At 42.3% G+C, this 22,291-nt stretch overlaps 1 protein-coding gene across 5 annotated transcripts in view; it reads right to left on the bottom strand.

Moving 5' to 3' along the window:
* Window positions 1–12,538: 12,538 nt before the first annotated feature.
* RASSF3 (Ras association domain family member 3) overlaps window positions 12,539–22,291 on the bottom strand; it is an 89,969-nt gene continuing 80,216 nt past the window's right edge. For 4 of the 5 annotated variants that reach the window (XM_066992553.1, XM_048065421.2, XM_066992557.1 and 1 more), the window contains 4 exons: window positions 18,541–18,648; window positions 16,940–17,207; window positions 15,848–15,963; window positions 12,539–15,479 (listed from right to left, as the gene is read on the bottom strand). In XM_066992553.1, the coding sequence (XP_066848654.1) occupies window positions 15,330–15,479; window positions 15,848–15,963; window positions 16,940–17,207; window positions 18,541–18,648 (642 nt within the window). In that variant the 3' untranslated portion in view covers window positions 12,539–15,329. Of the gene's footprint in view, window positions 15,480–15,847; window positions 15,964–16,939; window positions 17,208–18,540; window positions 18,649–19,078; window positions 19,151–22,291 lie in introns of those variants that run through there. The other variant, XM_066992558.1, reaches the window with a different exon arrangement.

Genomic DNA, 22,291 nt, shown 5'->3' with positions numbered 1-22,291 from the left:
TCAGGCTGTGTCACTTTTCTAAAGACGGACTTCTGAACTGATAAGCTAATTCTGTGCTTACTGCCCTATTACTTTAAAAAAAAAAAAGTCTACCAGTGAACTTCTACAGAGTCACAGTTGATCTCTATGTATAGAGTCTAGTAAGACCACACTTGACTACTGCAGGAGGTAGGAACACTGAGGTGAGTGAAGTCATTTAAATGCAGGCTGTACTTCCCAATATTTCTGTGGAAACTGATGTAGCTGAATAGATGGAAAATTTTAAGAACAGACAATGGAGAAACTTGTTCATAACTAAAAGCAGATCGTTCTAGCTCTGCAAAAGAGGAAGAATACAATCCAGTGTAAGGCTTTTTCCAATAATGGGAACTGTGTGCAACAGTTAAATAAGTGCTGCTTCACTTAAGTGCTGCCCTCACCTCAAAATCCCTGTTACAGAATTTGATTCCTTGGATGATACTGTGCAACTGCTTTAAAAGTATACACATAACAAAAAAGTACGTACATAATTTTCTAGACTAAACAGTAGGTATGTTTAACCTATTTAAGTCTGAGGATTTCCCAAGCTTCTAAAGAAGTATTTCTGCACTGTATCTTCATTTCTGCTTCAGTGATGTAGCAGTCTTTCATTAAGTAGAGGAAAATGTCTAACAGCTTCTTGAAGGATTTTTTTTTTGATTCAGGTTATGAAAACTTGAAAGTTTACTGTAGCACCACAAGAAAATGCATCTCTGTTACCTAGATGCATCTTCCCATTGTGCTTAAAGACATAACTGATAGCCCAAGTGACGTTTCCATATGGGTCATGGAAGCTTTCCATGCTGTCTCCTTTTGTCATTGCTTTCTAAGAGCAAGTCACGTGCATGAAGAAAAATGAAGAATGATAAAGGACTCACATTCATTCAAGGAAAAAAAAAAAGATGGTAATGCTAATACACAGTTTTCTAGATGTTATTCTATTCAGATTAAGCTGTCATTTAATCATATGACGATATCCACTGGACTGTGTCTGAAGTTGGCAGTCCTGTAATAGCTCATTAATCTTAAAATAGAGTTGGTGCCTCCTTGCTCAGGGTGTGGATGGTACTTGAACCTAGTCCAGCTGCCAAAAGAAACTCTTTTTCTTAAAAACAAACACACATCAAAGACAAGAGGACTAAGAGGTACTTGATGGAATACAACTGCATCACCAGCCTCAGTTTATCCTGTACAAGCTCTGAGGAAAAGGCAGCAGGGTTCCTAGAAAAAGTAACATGTTTAATCTTAACATGGTGTGTGACTCTTGCTTGGCAAGAAGGACTTTGCAGATTTAGATTCCTATAGCAAATTCCCCATATTTTGTGTGAAAGGTTCTTCACCTACATTGAAAATAGATTGCTATAAACAAAGGGATGAGTGCTTGTGAATGTGGGCTATTTTTGTTAATGCTGATTTTTCTGCTTTAGAAATGAGTTCTCAGTGTTACCGCAAAACTACTATGCTTCAAAATATAAAAAAGATACCAATCCTCAAGTATTCCAGAAAAACTGAAGTTAGTTTGTGTTGGGATACTGGCACACTGGTTGATAAAGCTCAAGCTATGTCTCTTGCATTTCATAAAGAAAAATAGCAAGTTCTTTCATACTTCTCATGCTTTAAAAAAATTGTGACTTCAGGTGACACTGATAGTTAATACTATACAGCATCAAAGTTACTTCTGCAATAATCTCTTCAGGAATAGGTATGGTCCTGAAGCATCAAAAAAAGGAGAAAAACTAAGAAAGGAAGTAACACGTATTCCAACTTTGTGTAAACCTCTGTCTAGTAATCCGATGTTGTTTGGATATCCAGGCAGGTTGTTCGCTAAGTTCTTTCTTTCCTACATTAGCTCCACTCACCCAATAGCCCCAAAAAGGGAATTACATGTGAGTTGTAAGGTCTGCAAAATACAGCCAGCTTATCAGCATGGAAGGCTACCTGTCCTGCCTTACCCCTGGCCGCCCCCCCAAAAAAATAGCGTTGCAATTCTTACAAAGCGAACAAAATGAAGACTAATATTAAATTTGGCTTTTTGTTGTTGTTTTGTAGTTTTGTAGAAATGGAAGCTATTGAGTTCCTTTAGAACTATTAGGAAATACAAAACTTAAGAAAACACTGACTCCTTTTAAAATGCGGAAAAATGGAGCATTATGCTATTATAATCATACAGTGACACTTGTCCTGTGAGGTCTGTAATGAGGGTGTAATGAAGATAACTAATTGAGTCTAAGGGAGTCAGGGCCCAATACATCAGTAAATAGGTATAAAAATATTTGGCAGCAGACAGAACTGTTCATCCCTACCTAGAATTAACTAAAAGTATTTTAGTCTGAGTTTCCAGTAGGAACCCTGTTAACTGCACACCTTCCATTTGCATTTTAGGAAAGTAAAGAAAATAGAGAAATACAAATAAGATACATCTTCAAATTGATTAAAAATGTATAGTATAAACTAATGTAGTATTTTGTATCCAGGAGGAGAATAAAGTTTTATGTGCTATATGATTCTACTTATGCTGTTTTCTGCTATTAGTATGTAGTCTTCCTAGGAGACAGTACAATCCCGTTTGCAATGTACAAGCCACCAAGCACTGTTCTTGCTGTTCCTGCTAGAGGATCATAGCCCAAGAGGAGACCAGGATGGTTTCTTTGTATCACCTCCATCATGAATCTAACGAAAGATGAGGTTATCAAAACACCTGGTTTCAATTAGAACAGGAAACATTCAGAAGTTGTGTTCACCTAAATTATTTAAAAGCAGACTTGCCGATGGCATCCTTATAAAAACAGAAAGCTCACAGCACTTAAAGGAGTAGCAATTTCGTTCACACCATGCAGCAGTGAGCTACAGCTCTCACGGGCGGAGGAACGTGAGTGCTACAGGCCCTCAGCTCCAGGCGCGTCGTTCTGCAGCTCCTGCTCCAGCAGCGCGCTGAGGCCTGCGAGGGCCTGCGAACAAGTACAGCCTCTTCAAATCGAACTGGGAAGCGTTCACGAGTGTTTGGTTAAGCAAGAAATCAGCTGACGCTTTACTTTTGATCAGCAGGCAGCTTTGAATTACATAAACACAAGCCTCGTGAGGAAGAAATGGCTTTTGTGTTTGCCATGTGTACGGGCACCCTCTTGTCAGGCTGAGAGACAAAATGGCGGATGAGGTAGCCACGATGTGCTCCCAAACAGTAACTCTGAGTGCTTTAAGAAGCAGCAAGATATCCATAAGGGGTTTCAGCTAGTCTTTTTTTCCCCCCTCTTTTATAACCTGGATCTTGAGTCCCACCCCTTATTAAATATATTCCCCTTCATGTGACTTTTCTCCTTGCTTAATTTTACCCAGAATTCTCTGTAAGTAAAGAAGACTCAGTGTACACTTTATGCCTGGGACCTCTCTGAATTTCAGCTTTACAGCCAGTCCGTTCTGGATAAACTTTTGTTCAAAGGGTAATGACTACACAGAAAAGACACCTTCAGGTACACCAGCAGTTTGCTACCATGCTCTCATTGCAGCGCAAGAGCTCGCTGGTAGGCAGATACCACACGGAAAGCACCACACTGTAAGGACCCAGACACGACAGTTTCTTCTGGCAGTCTCACCCTGAGCTTGCTTCAGCCCCCAGGACCTCGCCAGGCCGCATTCAGGGCACGCGTCTGCCCTGCAGCGTGGTGCACGGTGCTGCCGGCACAAAAATGGACAGGTGGCTGCGAGGACATCTCATCTCACCTCATATTTGTGCTGGTGCCTTTCCCACTTGCTGCTCGAATCTGTAAACAGAGCCAACCTTTGCTTTGATATTTCTAGTTCACTGAGGGCTTTGCAAGGAAGGCCGTCCACACCTAGTTAATAAGCGTGAGTGGTGATTAAAATAACTACAAATCCTCCAGGCCATCAAAATGATTCAAATCCACACAAGCTTAAGATTTCAGCCATTTCGATTCCAAATCTTATTGTTAATGCTATCCTTAATTTGTCCCAGGCTAAATTCCAAACTCCATATGACTTTTGTTTGTGGGGAAAGATGTTCAGGTTGTAACTCGACATAACATACCAAAACAAAAGCCTATGACAAATATTGCTGCTTTTTTTTCTCCTTCTATTTCTTAAAGAAGTCTTAAAAATAGAAAACCAATGGGCTTGCCATCAGTCCCAATCCCCACCATGACTGGTACTGATCTCAACTGATTTAAGCGCTTTGATCTTCCAATTTAGATACAATCATGCAGGCCAAACCCAAGCTCAGTCTACTCCCTGTTGGCTGTTGCATGACCTTTTTCCCTTGATAACAGGAGTGTTTTGTCTCCTGTCCCTGGATTGACTTTGTACAGGCCAAATTAAGAATCCACTACAATCATGTTGCCATCCCAATCCATTTGGGCTCTCTGGGGCCAGCCGCAGGTTGGTTCATGGTCTGGAGGTCCTGACACAAGAAACAATTTGTTCCCTACCTTCAGCAATATTCAGCACTACTCCATTTCCCAGACAACTTTAAAGGTGGCCGGAGAACTGGTAGGATTACTGAATCAGTAAACCAGTAAGGATTACCTGCTGCTTCATTTATATCACCAAGAAATAGATCGGGGAAAACTGCTTTTAGGAAAGATTTAACCAACTGCTGTCCTTCAGCTGAGGGACCCAGTTCCCCAGGCTCCATGAGAGCAGTCCTCAGCCATAACTGCAGAAGCCAGGTACACAGTGCTTAGTATTTTTGTTGTGAATGATTTTTTTTTTTTTCCCCTGAGAGCAATGAAGTTAGTAAAGCTTGACACCCTGCACTTTTCTGACCTAATGCCCTCTACCCCACGTCACATATTTTTCCCCATCATGGCACTTAGCTGAGCAGGGGACACCAGCATATCAGTAACACGAGCTGACCGACCGTCTGACAGCTGCCAGAAGTTAACAGCTGAGCTCTGGTCTCATTCTGAACAGATCAATCTTTTTGGTCTCAATTTGGGCCTCTTAACTTCCACACAGCCAATCATTTTCATGAGATTAAAAAAAAAAAATCAGAAATTGATAATTCTTCCAATTTTTGAAAGGGACTGAGGCAAAAAAAACCATACAGCCTACTTTTTATATAGTTTTATATTTTCACAAAGCAGAAAGAGTAATAACAAATTGGAGATTAGCACAAATATGAGTTGCTCATATGTTTGTTTTAAATAAACACAATACATGTAAAACTTATCGTCAGACTTTTCTGCGTTAGCAGTGACCTAAGGCATCAAGGACAGAACTGCACATCCTCAGAGATGTTCTCCTGCTATCGATGAAATTCAGTGAAAACATTAGCAAAACTCCCACAATCAGCATTTTTCTCCTTGGGTCCTGCAACATTATCAGCTGGCCAGAATAGACAGGAGATAAAAGAAAATCATCATAATTACTGATCCAAGACAAGAAAATAACCCTTCTCCTAGGACATTAAAATCTTAAGGAAAAAATAATAAAAAAAAAGGAAGTTGTGATGTTCTGCTTTGTTTTTCTTCTTCCTTCTTTTTCTTCTTCTTCCTTCTTTTTCTTCTTCTTCTAGCTCCGCAGAGAGGGATCTGGGGGTTGTGGTTGACAGCAAGCTGAACACAAGCCAGCAGTGTGCCCTGGCAGCCAGGAGGGCCACCCGCACCCTGGGGTGCATCAGGCCCAGCACTGCCAGCCGGGCGAGGGAAGGGATTGTCCCGCTCTGCTCTGCGCTGGGCGGCCTCACCTCCAGCACTGTGTGCAGTTCTGGGCACCACAGTACATGAAAAGGACATTAAACTGTTGGAGAGTGTCCAGAGGAGGGCTACAAAGATGGTGAAGGGCCCAGAGGGGAAGACCTATGAGGAGCGGCTGAGGGCACTGGGCCTGTTCAGCCTGGAGAAGAGGAGGCTGAGGGGGGACCTCATCGCAGTCTGCAACTTCCTCGTGAGGGGAGTGGAGGGGCAGGGGACCTGTTCTCCGTTATCACCAGTGACAGGACCTGCAGGAACCGTGTTAAGCTGAGGCAGGGGAAGTTCAGGCTGGACAGCAGGAAGAGGTTCTTCACCAAGGGGGTGGTCGCACACTGGAACAGGCTCCCCAGGTAAGCAGTCACGGCACCAAGCCTGTCTGAATTTAAGAAGCGATTGGACTGTGCACTTAGTCACAGGGTCTAAATTTTGGGTAGACCTGTGCAGTGCCAGGAGTTGGACTCAATGATCCTTATGGGTCCCTTCCAACACAGGATATCCTATGATTCTATGATTTTTTTTCCCTCTAACTACCAGAATAATATCAAAATGTGTGAGTTTGCACTGAAGGACTGGGCACTGTTTTTACTGTTTAGCAGCTGCTTTCTCTTCTGCTTGTAATGCCTATAAATTATCAAGGTAAAAACATTGCAGAAAGTCTGCAGATCTTACGACGTTGTATTGTAACTCCAAAAACTTCTGTTTAATACCCGCCTACTGTAGAGTATCAAAGGAGAAACACCAGCATGGATGAGGCCACTCCTTCCAAAAACAGCGCAGGTGCGTCTTGCTCTCTTCTGATGAGCCCAGGTTGTGAAATAGCACAGTGCACATGGCCAGTCCTAGACTGACCCTTCAACAACATACACATTAGTGTGAGGTCTGTTAACTCTCTGGGAACATTCCTCTGATTTCTCCTTAACTCACACAGGCTGGAATGAGGTAGACATGATTTTCTTTAAATGTGACCTGCATTTTCAGCTGAGCCTTGTTCATGTTTAAAAATGTGCATTGTTACTTGGCAGCAGGCATTAAAAGATACTCCGTAAGAGTTATGCTACCTTCCTGTCCCAACATTAGTAAAAAACACCAACTCTAACTTTGTCCAATGAGCACGTATACCAAAGGATATAAACAGATGCAAAAATGTCTGGCATCTGCTCGCTCACAGATATGGAAAAATGTTATGAGCAGAGAGGAGAGATTCTCAAGATATCGGCTGTCAGATCTAGATTTAAAGAATTGTCTAGGATTACTGGCATACAGAAAGCACCTGTTTATCCCAACGGAGAACTTCGGAGCCACTGTTCAATACAATAATTTTGCCTAGGAAAAAAAAAAAAAAAAAAAACCAGGCTGAACTTCTCTGTCATCAAATCTACTGGTGCTCTAATGCCTCCCTGGGCATGTTGGAAATAGCTGAAATCTCTGATCACATACCAGATTCTGTATTTAAGGAGAGAAATCTTAGCCTTGTACTGCTATTTTCTATCATGCTATGCACTAGGCTATGATGTTATATTTAGCTTATATAGCTAGTGCAAGTGATGTTTGCACTAGACTTGTCTCATGGGTACTTGTAGTAAATTCAAGGCAAAACAGAACTGCTCTAGTTACCCATAACATCCCATCTTATTCATATGGAAAGCAGCATTTACCTAAATCAGGCAACATCACTACAGTCTTGGCCATACAGTATGATTTCACCTGACTGAATCCAAAACCATCCCAAAATTCAGGATGGTAGCATTAACGCACTCAAATATAACCAAAGCAGTTTTATACAGCACCATGAAAGAGGTTAGATTTGGCAACATGGAGCATTTGCAGGATTAGTCCTCATATTTGAAATATAGAATGACAGATTGGCTTGGGTTGGAAGGGACCTCTAGGTCAGGTTGCTCAAGGTCCCATCCAGCCTGGCCTTGAACGCTTCCAGGGAGGGGGCATCCACAATGCAAAACTCCGGTCACAAACACAGCTTTCTGAAAGCTGTAGAGAAAGCAGTGGAGAACAAAATGTGCAATGCAAAAACTATTTAAAGTAACACTTTTGAGGAAAGTGGGAAGGAACCAGCTTTGAGAGGATGTGGTAGGAATGGTTGCCTCAACGAGAAGCGCTGAGCTAGGTCCCTTCCCATCCTATGTTCCGACAACTGAAAACACTTATAATTTCAGCTTGCACAACAGCAAACAGTGATTCAGATTATGACCTCTTAGCTCTGCAGAACACCACACAAGATGGGGTGTGTTAGTCACAGCCTGAGCAGTAGTAGAGTGAGCAGCTGCAACAACCCCGGAGATGTTTGTCTGATCATTTTTCACCCCACGAATAGGATGCATGGTGCACCCCAGCACAACGCACAAGTCCACAAGGGACTGGTAATATTTGTTCCCGTGTTATCAAACAATATTCTTGGACCCAATGTTAATGATCAAGTGGGGTGAGGTGAAGCTCATTGGCTCTGTCTGTCCATAGGGGTTTCCCTAACTAACCCCACAGGAGTTAGTTTGTTATCTCCCTTCTATAGCTCGGTATCTCCCCTAGAAGTTGTTGCAGAGGGAGGCAATAATTAGGCAAATAACTGTATGAACAGTTGGGACACACTAGCACACGTGCCCTGTATCAGCATGCAGCAGGACAAGGTAGGCCAATTACTAAACAACAGGCAGTCCAACTGGTGAGCACTTGTGGATTTTGTAATGAAAATGAAGGATTATCTTGTCAGAAGTCAACCACAAGCAAACCTTAGGGAAGGAAAAGTCCTTTGAGGTACTCGGTATTGGACCCGTGACACATACCTCTGAAGAACGGATTCATTATGATTGGAGTTGAAATAGTGAGTGGTTTGGGTAATGTTTACCCGACACATACTGCATCCAGATTGGCATCTACAGCAGAATTAATCCCGTGGTTTGCAATGCACCCAGTGCCAGAAGAGGTAGTCAGATAACAGGTCACATTTTTTTTAAATAAATAGTACAGGAATGGTGTTAAGCATGGAGTTATGTGGACTTTCCACTTACCCTATGGACATCAGAGTAACAGCATAGTAGAAAGATGGAATGTTAAACAACTCATATGGCAAAATTATAATGCTAACTGGGGAAGGAACTTACGGGAGGCCATACAAATGCTGAACCCATGTCAGGCTCCTACTGATAACCCACTAGATAGAGGTTTCGAACCATCACCTGTGTTGAACCAACACCAGCAGGACGATTTGAGCACCTTGACGTGGCACATAGGAGATCAGGTGAGAATTCAATACCAGTCACTGGAAAAACAACGTGTCAGACAACGGTAACCCTTGCACTGGGAAATCTGGCACACTGACCCAAATATTTATGTGCGTTACAGTAATCAGGTAAACCCACAGGATTTGGTAACTTCAGCCTTAACATGAACAGGTGAGACCCAACACATCCCAAACCCACCAGTGGGGTAGAAAGAGCCAGTGTATCCACCTGACCACCCACACCAACCTCAAGTGCCAGTAGTCCCTATCCAGGAACCTGGATGTAGGTTGGACAGACTAATACTTTTACTGTAGATGGAGGCATTGTGCCACTATATGATCACAATACCACAGAAGGACCTATTCATTTCTCACATGACTGCATGCCTGTAACAGTATCTGCTGTTCTGACATCTGCAGCACAGAGCAAAGGGTCCAGCCCAGGCAAGAAAGGGGGCTCAGAAAGGGCTGTGGGGACGGGAGCACCTCTGTCACCACCACCCTCACCTGCATCAACCTCTTTCCTCCAGGGAAAGAGCCCCTGGAGGGCTCCATCACCACCAAGGCCAAGGCATGACACAGTCATGGAGAAAGACCTGGGCTGCTGAGAAGTATGTGACACTCGCTCAGCCTTTCCTCCTCTTTCCCAGGAGGCCTGGCCTCCTGCCTGGCAGGGGTGGAGAGATGTTGGCTTGCTGGAGAAGGCTCTTCCCAGTTTTTCCTCCGAGTGCCATGAGCATGCCACATGGGCGTTCAGTCATGGCCAAGCAGGTTGGAAATTGCTGGGTTGTTCTGTGGAAGAGCCTGGGTTGGCCTTGGGCACTGCTGGTCTAGACAATGCTTGCGCCACACACCCTGTGTCACATTGCTAGGGTGTGAGAGCTGGCTGATGGCCTCTGAGCATTTGGGGACATCCATGGTCACAAAAGGTATGTAACTGCAAAGCCACATCAGATTAGTCTCCACTGCGTGACCATGGTGAGACCACATCCAGCCCACCATGGGAACTGTCAGTAAGCTGGAGCAAGCCTGACAGAGCCTGTGGAGCTGGCCCAGGCTGGAGAATGTGGCCAAGGAGGGAAGATGGAGGTAGCTGGGTTTCTGCTGTCCGGGGAAGGGGTGGCAAAGGAGGATCCAGTGCAGTCACCCTGTACCTGAAGAGGGTGTGTGGGGAAGGTGAGCCTGGCTCTTCTCGGAAGTGCTCAGTGCATAGTTTCTGAGGGACAAAGGTTGGCCGGAGGCTGCTGGGTGCCCAGTCCTGCAGGTCTCCAGCGTGAGCTCCAGGCTCAGCACAGTGCAGCTGGGGCAATACACAGGCCACGGGGAGACACTGTCACAGCAGTGCTTGTGTGACCCCATGTGTGTATGTCCTGGTACAAGTATTGGTGCGACCCCACGTGCCCCATCCTATTGTCCCCTGCCCTGCAATTCACAGTGAGCCCCAAGGCCCACGAGGTGATATTGCCAACACAACACTTCGTTGCATGAAAGGGACTGGGGGGATGCAAGCATCCTTGTCCTTGGCCAAAGAGGGTGTCCTGTCACACATCCTTTGTCAAGGATGGTGATGCCACAGCACCAAGGCATCATGAACAGCAGAGGGAGCCTGTCAATGGAGGTGAATCTGGACTTGAAAACCAGCGAGGTAATCAGCAAATCCTGCTGCTCTTACAGAAATCTATTACCGGAGTATCCCTGAAGAAGGGTAAGAGCTAGTCAGATGGTGATTTGTTTTTATTTCTGGTAGTCACAGCACCTCCAACACTGCTTTAATTCACCCTTTCTTGTCAGCCAACTTGGAGCGCTGGGGCAGCTTCACAAGCTCTGTACCCTTGGGAGCACCTTTACCACTGTGGGTATGGCATATACACATTCACCCTACAACCCCCCTCTCTCTGGTTCCTATACTCACCTCTCCTACACTCTGCACCAGAGGTTCTCCAGGCAGTCAGGAACAAGGACTGATCTTCATCTATCTTGGATTCACACCACAGTCAAAGGGGAGCTGTTTTTGCCCTGGGCACTAATAAAAACTCCAGAGGAGCCAGATGAGCATCATAGCGCACAGCCATCCCACGGAAGTGTAATCAGGCTTACGTACTTGTGTGATCCTCCTCATTTCCATTGCACAGATGCCATCCTGACTAGTCACAGATGGAGAAGCAAGAAGACACAGCTCCCATTTCACTCATGTTGCAGCTCATGATGATACGCTACCTATGAGAGGCCAGCTCCTCAGCTGATGGCAGATATTGGGGGCAGAAACAGCAAATCCAGGAGAGGATACCAACACCGCCCCTTTGTTGCACACACGGATGGCTGATGAGTGGCAGGTCCTTCCTGATGAAGCATCGTGTCTGGAGCCTGTCCAAGCATGTGATTTTGGGCACAAGGCTAAATACCCACAGATTACCTAATGAACAGAAGTCCCTGAGCTTCCACTACAGACATGGCACAGGAAACAGAGCCAGGGAGACACTGATACCTCTTTGAACATCTCCACAGCCCATTTCTTATCGACACTGCCCCTGGCTCCAGGTGGGGAGCTCTAGGATGGTCTCCATTCCTGAGGATGGGCTTTCCTGTTCGTTGCAGGCCACTGGGCCTTCACCTCTTCCACCAATATCAATCTGCTACAGCCCACACTCTCAGGAGTCTCCTGGTGTGTGGGGGAGGTCTTCTGACTCACCAAGAGCTCACCGAGCACCTCCTCTGAAGGATAAGACAGGATTTAAGTTGGTTGCCACTTCCGACTCCCAGGCATCTGCCCAAGGAATGTGTCAGGAGACGGACAATATCGCATTAAATGCCCACCCACCCATGGATCCTCCAAGGCAGGGCCTCTCACAAATACACTCACTTATCATTCAGTTTATTCAGGGCTTTAAGATTGAAAGTCAAGTTTTAGCCAGGTATTAAAAATAGCATCTCAGACACACGAATTACTCACAGACTTATCAAAAAAGCCCAGCTAACAAAATGAAGTCTGACAAGCACTGTAATTTCCTGACTAGGAAGACAAATTGTAAAAACAGCACAGAAGCATCTCCTTAGAACTAACATCTCCTACGGATTTTTAAGAAAATGGCAGTGGAAATATTTCTGTTATTCATGTTGAGTCAGTTCTTCAATAGAATTTCAAAAAAGCTAAATTTCAAGGTGTGTGCCAGTTCCATGTATTCTTTACTGACTGTCAGGAATATAAATAGTAGGTTCTTAACAACCACCAGACACCTACTCTGAAGAAGGCTAACATGAGGCAGCCACTGTGGGAGTCTACTTACTTTTTCTTGTTGTACTTGGAAAAAAAAAATCTGTTGGTTTAGTTTTTCCCGTACTCTTTATCAAAAACAAGAGCCAAAATGAAAATGCAACCACGTACTTCCATACACAAGTATGACTGGGACACACGCATATACAGACACTGAAATTTACCGGCTGTTCCAGACAAACTTAATTTATGCTTACAGTGAGTGCATCTCCTTTAGCATGATCGACAGCAACAAGGAAGTCTCATCCAGTATTCAAGTATCACACCATGAACTCCAGATAATGGTAAAATAAAAACATACCACGTAGCTAAGTATTGCCAACTTCAACTTTAATAATGGAACCATCAATTGCCATTTCAGTAATAAATTTTAGGGGAATAAAAACTTCCCTATAAAAATAAAACTAAGCTTGTCAAAATTATAAATAATGTTTGCTTGCTTTTAAAGACATACATTTTAATGTTTCCCTGCAATCCCCCCTTCCCCCCCACCCCCCCAATACATCCCTCCTTTCCCCCATCATCTAATCATTCTGGTACCATCATAGAATGAAATGAAAACAGTTCTGCAACAACAGTTTTGACAGTTTAATTTGATGCTAAAATTAAAAAGAGAAAAACTGGCCAGGCATGACCATTTCTTTTAAATTAAAGCTGCTGTAATTGCCAGTGTGTAAAAAAAAAAATAATAATTAACCCCACACACGACATCTTACAATAATTAACCGTGGACTAAGACAAAATTAAAACATAGTAAGTTTGTTTTGGTTCCTGCCTCTCTTCCCCCAATTTGAAACTTGTAGTGCATACAACACTGATTGAGGTTTTTGGCTAAAGTAAATGCAGATGTGCCTACTTAAAAGACTGATAGTTTAGTTCAAGTAAAAACAAAATTCACATATTTTTATACTCCACTTTTAGACTCAAACAGTGTTTAAATCTAAGCAACAAATGGTTCAACATTAACAGCGATTATGTAATGATTACATAGCTATGGGCAGGCATATAAATAAGTAGATGTTAACAGAATACCCATCAACATGCTGCATTCACAGAAAAATAAAATTAAAAAAAAAAAATGTAACAAAACATAAAAGCATTCCCTGAACCATTATAAAGTGTCTCACTTGAGGATAATGTTACTAACTCACACATGCACTACAATGTTACATGTGAAATTAAAAAACAAACAAGATATGCCTTATATATACTTTATAGTTAGTCCTACTTTTAATTTCTCTTAACACTTTAAAACATTATGATTGTCTCATTAAGCTTGCATTTTTTTTCCAATTTTATTTTTTTTTTTAACCAAAAAAATCAACCTGTGAAAAGTTTTAAAAAACCTAAGGAAAGGAAACAAAGGCACAATTACATCAAATTAAGGTGGTGAACAGAAGCTTGGAGTTTCACATAGTATCCATTAGATGTCACCAAAGTTTTAACAATTCCTTGGGAATTTAAAATGAACATCCTAAGAGTGGAGGAAAAAAAAAAAAAAAAACACCACCAACTTCTCCTGCTCTTAAATCTTTAGCACTTCCCTCCCACCCCAACCCCCAATATATAACTCATTTCCTCTCAGCTTGGTAATGACTAAAGTATTGGTTACTCAAACCTGCCTCATGCTTCTATTGCACACCCACTTCTTTGGTTTCTTTCAAACGTGCTTTTTAGATAAATAACTCTGAAAGAAAAACAATTTTATTTACATTAAAATGTTTTCTTGCTACATTTTTCCTACTTTCAAATCAAGTAAATCAGCAGTCTACAGAATTTGGTAATCAGTTGTTCAATTAAGAATTTTAAAAACATAAGAAAAAAACTTTCTGAATTACTTAAAGCAGGAGTTACCATGCTCAGTCACCAACACTGATGATAAATTTTAATTTTCTGTTATGCTGGAAACATGAATAAGTTCTACTTTCTTTGCCCGACTGAGCCTTTAACAAACAAGGAAGCAGAGGAAGCTATTTTTGTCTTTCAGATATATGACAATTTAAAAGTACCCAGCCTAAAAAAGGATTGCTGAGCCAGAGGAAAGATCCGACTTACAGTAAGACCAAATGTATCTGCAGTTATAGCTTGGATCTGAACACTCACTAGCTGGGCATTTCTCACAGGGTTAGCTGAGACATTGTCCGCATTTCAGAATTCAAGTAAGCTGCCACTTGTTAGCTTTGCTGCACTTTTCAACCCCCCATTATAGGTTTCTGGAACCAGCTTCTCCAATGGTGACCTGTTATGTGCAGCTCCATTTCTATTCTTATTCAGCTTTCGCCTCTCATTCCTTCCCAGTATTTCTATTATCTTTATTTCTTTTCCAGTGTGGATTTATGCAATTAAAAAACCCTAAAACTTATTCACAATATTATAACATCCTAAAACTTTATTCTTGTAGAATTAGTATTTTAACTTTCCTCTGTATAAATACTATTTCTATTTAAAACCAGTCCTCCTCCATCAGCTACTACACTTTTCCTTCCTCAACTCTTACCCTCTTTTCAACATTCTCTTTACCTTCTCCAGGAAGACTGATTTAAAGCCTTCCACAAATTCACAGAACAAAAGATCTCATATGCCCTCCATCTCTAACAGTTTCCTCACAAATTATACAGTAACTATTTGAAAACAGAAAGGTAGTGCAAATCAATTTCATCTCAAAGATAGTGCTCCAACTAATTCTTTTCCAGACAGTTTCATTCATTTTTTTTGTTTTTTACCAATTAATTTGCACCTCCTTACTTGAAAAGCTACCATTAAAGCAAAGAAGAAAAAAATAATCTTATTTCATAGCATCCTAGAAAATTGATTACAGTTTCACAGCTTGCACCAAGATAACTTGGAAAACTCTCTAGGCACACAGAGGGTTGCAAACTGATGTACAAACATGCAGAATCCCTTACACTTGTGGGTGCAAGATCTTAAGTGACCTGGCTTATGGAACTAAGTCTATAGCAAAGTTCAGGTACCCTGGCATCACAAAACAGTCTTCTGAATAAAGAAAACTACTCCTTGCTGCTCTTTTGTACATTGGGTTTGGCATGCTATACTGACATTTGGTAGCGTGCGTTTTTCCTGAGTGTTCTTTGGCCCCCTTTTAACCAGGTTTCCACACCCCACCAAGGGCTTCTTCAAGTTTGTCTCTGTAAGCTGCATAACGCTTCTTTAAGATTTGAAGTTGCTCGTTTTCCTCTTTGTCCAGTATACGCAAGAAGTTTTGCAGTTCAGGAAGACTAAAAGCTTCCCACTGTAAGGAGAGAAGAGGAAAGAACGGATGAGATGAACAGGAAATACACAAACCATTTATATATACAGCATTTTTAAACAAAACCTCAGACTCTCAAAACCATTTCAACACTGAAACAGCATCAGGCACCCTTCTTGCAAGTCCTACGAATCTGAAAACACTTTACTCTTTTAAACTTTTTCTTTGTTCTGCAAGTAACAGGAGGTCAAGCTAACTGCAGACTAAATGTTTACAAAAAGCACAAAATAAGTAGCACAAGAAAAAAAATGCTTCCAAAAAATGGATCAACATGCCAGCACAGATCAAAGAGGAGCTTTAACTTCACTTGTGAAGTTAAACAAACAAACAAAAGCATGAGTGTAACATACCATAACTTCTCCAGTTTCATGCTCACGTAGAACAAAACTAAGCATTTCCGTTCTGGGGCCTGCCACCAAACGCAGGTAGAGGGGATGTTCTCGGTCTGACAGCTTGCATGTATAAACTGCAAGAGAAGAAAAGTCAGAAATTAATCATTTTTAGAAATAATGAAGTGTTTTGAATGGTTAATGCTAGCCAATGTTAGAAATTTTCAGAGATATGCATACGTAGCCATAAATTTCCACATTCTACATACTAGTTTTGAACAGATGAGTTTCAGAGAGTGTAACTGTGCAAGACTACATTCGAATATGAATGAAGTGGCTTCCAGTCAACACAGTATCTGAGTACTTGTGGGGGTTGGGGGAAGGAAAAGAAAAATCCAACACAGCTCTGTTACTATAAATAAGTATTGAAAACATCACAGCTGTGGTGTCACCATTCTGAAACTTTTTTTTCAGACAGCCAGAAACATCTGAGCTCCTGCAACACTGTCAGTGTACACAGAAGAAGGCAGATTCCTAAGTGCACAAACACAATGCTGGCAAAACACATTTTTCACTGAAGATACCTTTTGCATATTCTGGTATTTCCAAGCACAATAAACACCAAACTTTAACAGTAGTCACGCAGAGACAGAGCCACGTGAACCAAGAAGCACATATGAAAACAACACACAGCCCATGATGGTCATCACCTCAACAGCTGTCTGCCAACGCAGGGACTGCAGGTATTGCTGACATCATGGTTTCTCTTCAAAAAAAAAAATCTGTCCCATAATTTAATCTCACAAATCTGCAGTGTTTCAGCCTAACTGAAATTTAGGGCCTGATAAGGGGCATCTTAAATGAAATACAACAGACTGAACAGCGGAGCGGACTTGTGCAGATGGTTCAGTGGGTTCTCCTGTCTTTTGTGAACTATCCTCAAATCACTTACACTCTTATGCACACTGCTTTTCACAAGAAAGGAAGATAAAAGAGAGCAAGGCTGTCACCTCCCTGTATCTTTCTTCTACCCTGCCCATTTCAAGTATTCCTATAATGCAGCTGCCCCCCAAAACCACTTTGCCACCGAAATGCCGCAAGTCTAATTTCTACCTTGGTCTTCCTTGTGACAGCGTTTGTAAAGTGCAAATTTCGCGGGGTTGTCAGTCACGAAAAACTTTTTGAGCAAGGCCTCAATAACTTCACGAACAGTATTGGTGCTGCTGATGTGAAGCGTATTCACACAGTCGTTCGGCAAGTAAAAAGCAGTTTCGTTATTGCTGTGAGCACACCTTCCCTGGCTGGGGGAAGACTGCACAGTGATCGGTCTGCATAGTTCCATCTGAACTTTGATGAAGCCAGTGTAAATCCCATTTGAGTTCTGCAACAGGAAGAAAGCATCGTGAAGTTAAAATTAGTAATGACCAACTGTGACATACTACGGGAGAAGGCAGACAGAAGTGGTTACAGAGAACAGAATTTAAATGCCATTGTAATATGTGACATCTCCTAGGAAAGACATTGTTTCAGCATTTCAGATATTTAGTCTTTCTGCTATTTCTGCTGAATAACAATACCGGCCTTAATAATAACAGCCAAATTCTAAGGCTATTAGGATCTCACCAAGCAAAAGGTACTATGAACTAGTGGTAAGTTTTCATGTTAGGAAAGAACTATGAAGTGAAAAAAGACCAGTGACATGCGTCTATAACTATAACTATGCCTCTATAACTAACTACACATTTTATGCACAAATGCAGAAATTACTCCCCACATTTCAGCTGCAAATTAGCCTACAGTATTTAGATACTCAAATCCTCTTTCAATTCAAAAATAATTAGAATAAACATTATTCTAATCAACATTTCAAATTATTTATTGATTGCTTCTGTAAGAAAATATCGAAATTGATCAACCATTACTGAGCTAGAGAACTTCAAGCAACCTGGTTTTAGGCATAAGTCATGACCCACATGGAAATACATAAAAGCCTTTTAGTAGATACTCATGCCTATATGGTTTAGGATATAGCACAATTTCTAAGCCTGCATGTACTGTACACCCAGAGGAATGCATAAGGTATCAGAAAAATCTAGACAACGAATGACAGCTTGCTAGGCAGGTAGACGTGAATATTATTAGTATGGTCTGGAGTAGGTCAGACTGAGTCTCAGACCTGGTCCAAAGTCCTTGGAAATTAAAAACCTATATGGGTTTTATTGTCTGCATTATGTTTATGGAGGGGATTGTGGGAGGAAGTCTCCAAATGCTGAAAACCAGTACAACTGCTCTGAATATTATGTCTCCTATAATAAATATGGCATGTTTTACCTTTTCTCACTGCTGAAGCATCTTTATCAAAGAGATAGTTGACAAACATTTATGAACCCAAACAGGATGAATATCTTCACATTTACCAGCTGAAGGGTTTTCATCTGATAAATTGACATCTTAGTGTTGAATTAGAATTTATCTTTTAAACATTTTAAATGACATCTGTATTTGTTTCAATCCATATAAAAAAGCTACGTGGATAAAAATATTCCAGATGTAAGATTTAATTTCCAGATCTAAGAGAAAGCCTACTACAAAGTCGTTAAACCAGAGACAGTTTCATATGTGAGATGCTAAGAATAAAATGATTCATAATTCACTACAAAGTTACCACACAGTTGCTCCTAACATAAGTTACAGTAATCATATGCAAAACTCACCAAGGTCATCTTTAATTTATCAGTGACAGATGAATTATAGCTTTGTATTTTCTCTTTAACTTCTTCTTTACTGAGATAAACATGAGGTTCTCTCTCCTTCTGAACATCCTGCAACAACAAGAGAAAGAGCGGTTTTAGAAAACAAAGCGAAGAGCAATCTTTTTATGACTTTGGATATGAGCGTTCTCAGTCCAAGTAATAATTACTTCACAGAAGCTCAATGGATATTAATTATCTGTACAGCAAAAGAAAGTATTAACAAGTTAGGCAAATTGAGTAGCGCACTTGAACTGAATAGAGACAGTCAAATCAACACACCCAAAGACACTTGGGTCATTTTTTTGCCAACTGTTTCCATTCAAATATTTATCAGCAGTATGTAAAACAGCTCAGCTCGCTTTATGGCCCGATTCGCTCATGTCAATGCTATGCAATACTGTTAAGAAAACAGTTGCAATTTTTCACCAGATATTACTTAGGGCACAGATGGGTATTTCTAAGCAAACAGAAGAATACATATAAAAATAGCAGCACGTACCGACAAGTAACACCAGCAATCCCCAAGTGTGCCAACAATGCAGGAGCATCCCCGCATTCCAGCCTGACAGACCGCACGCTACGCACTGAGCCGCTGACTACTACGTGAGCCATCGTGAGTAACTCTCTAGCTGTATCACGTTACACCAAATTCATGGTTTTTCCATGGGGAAGGCCCCGCTCGATTTTTGACTGCTGCTTTTATGAGCTTGCTACGGATTTTAATGCAGCAGTAAAACCAGTCCCTGGAGCTGGATTTTATCCAAACAAACATTTGTTCCCAATCCACGTCGCTGCAGCAAACCAGCGTTATAAATACACTCCAATTTCCACCATGAGCACCAAGGCCATATATAGTATGGAAGAGGTTCAGCTCCCAGCTTTAATAACTTAAGACATCGCTCGGACAGGGCGAAGCAGCGGCTCGAAGCTTTCAGGGCACAGCCGAACACAGCGACACGCGTTCACTGCACGAACGAGGGGCCAAGCGGCAGCGACACGGTCTGTCCTCACGAGCGCATCCTCCCGGAGCTTACCCTAGGAGAGGAGGTCCCTGCCTGCCGTGCCCAGCCCCGTACGTCTTTAGGACAACTAGCACGGAGCTACCCCAGCGATGACCACAGCTGGCGGGGAGCTGAAGGCTGCCGTTTCCCAGAAAGACTGTGCAAGACATCTTTCCGTCTCCTAATTTAAAAGCGGCTGGTTTTAGCTCCTTTGGGCTTAGGGTTGCTTTTCCTATATGGTATTTTACTAAATGACATGCTGGAGCTGACTTTTTTTCCCATAGCTATAAAAAAGAAAGGCGTGGCCTGAGTGCAGAACTGGGAGCCAGAAACCTTGAATTCTGATCTGGACTCAAATGCTGATTTCCTGCGTAACACAGAGAACACACCTTTATTTCACAGATCAGGAAACTGAGGCAAAAAGGAACACAGCCAGACAGCTCTCCTATTCAGTCCTCAAGCACAACTCTTACTAAGCATGTGCAGCATCTTGCACAGTCGCCAAACCCCACCTAATCTATTACAAAACAGCAAATTACTAAATGGCTTCAGAATCCAAGTCTTCAGTCTCAGTAGAGAAATTAATCTCTCTTACCCTTCTATTTGTCATCTTTCCCCTTCCCCCAAACTGCCATAATTATTACAAATACAACTTCATCTCAACTTCTCTCTTCATCTCCTCAGGGGCTCTTACAGCTTTGTGGTGCTCAATTTGGGAGCAAATGAGTAGATAAAAACCAAAACTGTAAGTGTGGTTTTTGTTGTCGGTTTTTTTCCTCTGACATCAAAGTAGATATCTTTGTTTTTTTTAATGCTCAAGATGAGTACCAAAAGCAATGACCCATAGTCAGAGTCTGGACGTATAGGTGTTCTGAATGCCGTCTTCAAATACTGTTGTGAGAATGGGCCAGCACTGGCCATACAAACCTGACAGAGCGTTTACCATCTATCTGACTGCCTTCATGAACCCAAAGATTAACTCAGAAAGTTCCTGGCCTCTGCAGCCAAAGACGAGCCCCTAACCATAGATACTTGCCAAGACTCATTTTTCTGACAGACGAGCATGTTGTGGAGTTCACACCAATCTGCTCATACTTTCAATATTGAGTTTCCAATAATGGACACCTCAGCTTTAATATTTGTCATTATTTCACTGGCGATTGTTCAAGCAGATACCTCTCCTCTACCCTGTCGGAGCTGTCATCGTGACTACTGCAGTCACCCACAGCAGCACCATCACGAGAAAACACTAACCAGGAAACAGACCTTTCCTTTGCTTAAACCTCAACCTTTGTTTCAGTAACATCATCACATTAATTTCTGGGCACCTTAAGAGGCTGAATCTGGCAGCAAGGTCTTGTAACTGGAGATGACAAAAGAAGGTATTGCCTTTAATGGCAACAGGAGAAGTTCCCAGGGCTCACAGCAAGTAAACAACCTGTCTACGTTGCAAAAGTAAAAGAGAGATGAAGGAAAAAAAAAATAAAAACAAATAGATGGGAACACAGGGAGAGAAAGAGGTGATCCCAGGGGTGGCTCCCTAGAGGGCTGCGCAGAGCCTGGCGACACTGGGGGATGCATCATTCCCTCACGGAGCTGCATACCATTCCCTGCTTGAACATGCCACTGCAACTCCTGGCTCCTTCCATTGAGGCCAGGCGATTTTGGCAAAGTTTAATGCAGCAGACAGAAAACATAGAGCCCTGTTTACGCAAAAGCCGAAAGAACTTCACTCTGTAGTACACTGGCAACAAACTTCGCTATAACTCATTTTCTGAGCCACCAGAGTCTGTGCCTCAACTAATCTTAACAGCATGTACATTACGCAAAACTATGGACTGAATACAAAAAAAGACTACTGAGGATTTAAACCTTAAAGAATAGACTTGAATCCTTTCAAGAAAAACCATTACACTCAAGAGACAGAGACCCTGTTTACTTTAGTAATCATTTTCACCCCGATCCGCCATCCTTGATCAAGGCCAGAGAGTGCGAGCAGTGAGGACATCAGTCACAGAAAAGGAAACGCCTTTAATTGCAACGGGAAACCTAAGCCCGAGGTCTTCATGAATGAGCCTTGAGATAGGCTCCCACTCCCAAACAAAAGCTCTGGTGCTCCGGCTGTGCATGCAGGGGGGAATGTGCTTCAACCAAGCAAAGAGACCTCCTCGCCTGCCAGACGCACGAAGAATCACTCCGCTGTCACACGGACTGGGCGACAGTAAGCCCCACATGGCTGCCGTCAGGAGAAAGCCCGCAGAAGCATACCTCACCGAGCCCATCACGGACACAAAGCCTTGGACCGCTATGATTCGCTGGGTCAGCTGTGCACAGTGCTTATCATCCAATACCACACACAGACCTGAGGCACCCGTGTATTTTAATTTTTCCTAACTACACTTAACCAACACGCAAGTAAAGCTTCTTGGTGAGATGGTATGCAGTTTTTCCCAGAGCTGAATCGCTCTCAGTGGCTCTGTGACACTTAGCTGTTGCCACACAGCTGTCTAGCCATGTCTTGAGTTAAAACAAACAAATCCTTGACCAGTATGCCTATAGGTGGGTGGGGAAGGACTTGGCAAACTCAAGGACTCTCTTATTTCCTCACTTACGTGTCACATCGTAACAAGACGCACCACAGGGAAACCTCCTCTGATATCTCTGCATAGGTTCAGCAGATCAAATTCCACCTCGCTATCGCAGCAGATAAA

The sequence above is a fragment of the Anser cygnoides genome, chromosome 1, assembly GCF_040182565.1.
Source record: "Anser cygnoides isolate HZ-2024a breed goose chromosome 1, Taihu_goose_T2T_genome, whole genome shotgun sequence".
In the NCBI taxonomy this organism is placed as follows: Eukaryota; Metazoa; Chordata; class Aves; order Anseriformes; family Anatidae; genus Anser; species Anser cygnoides.
The sequence above is the reverse complement of the archived record's forward strand: the minus strand, read 5'-3'. Positions and strand labels throughout refer to the sequence as shown.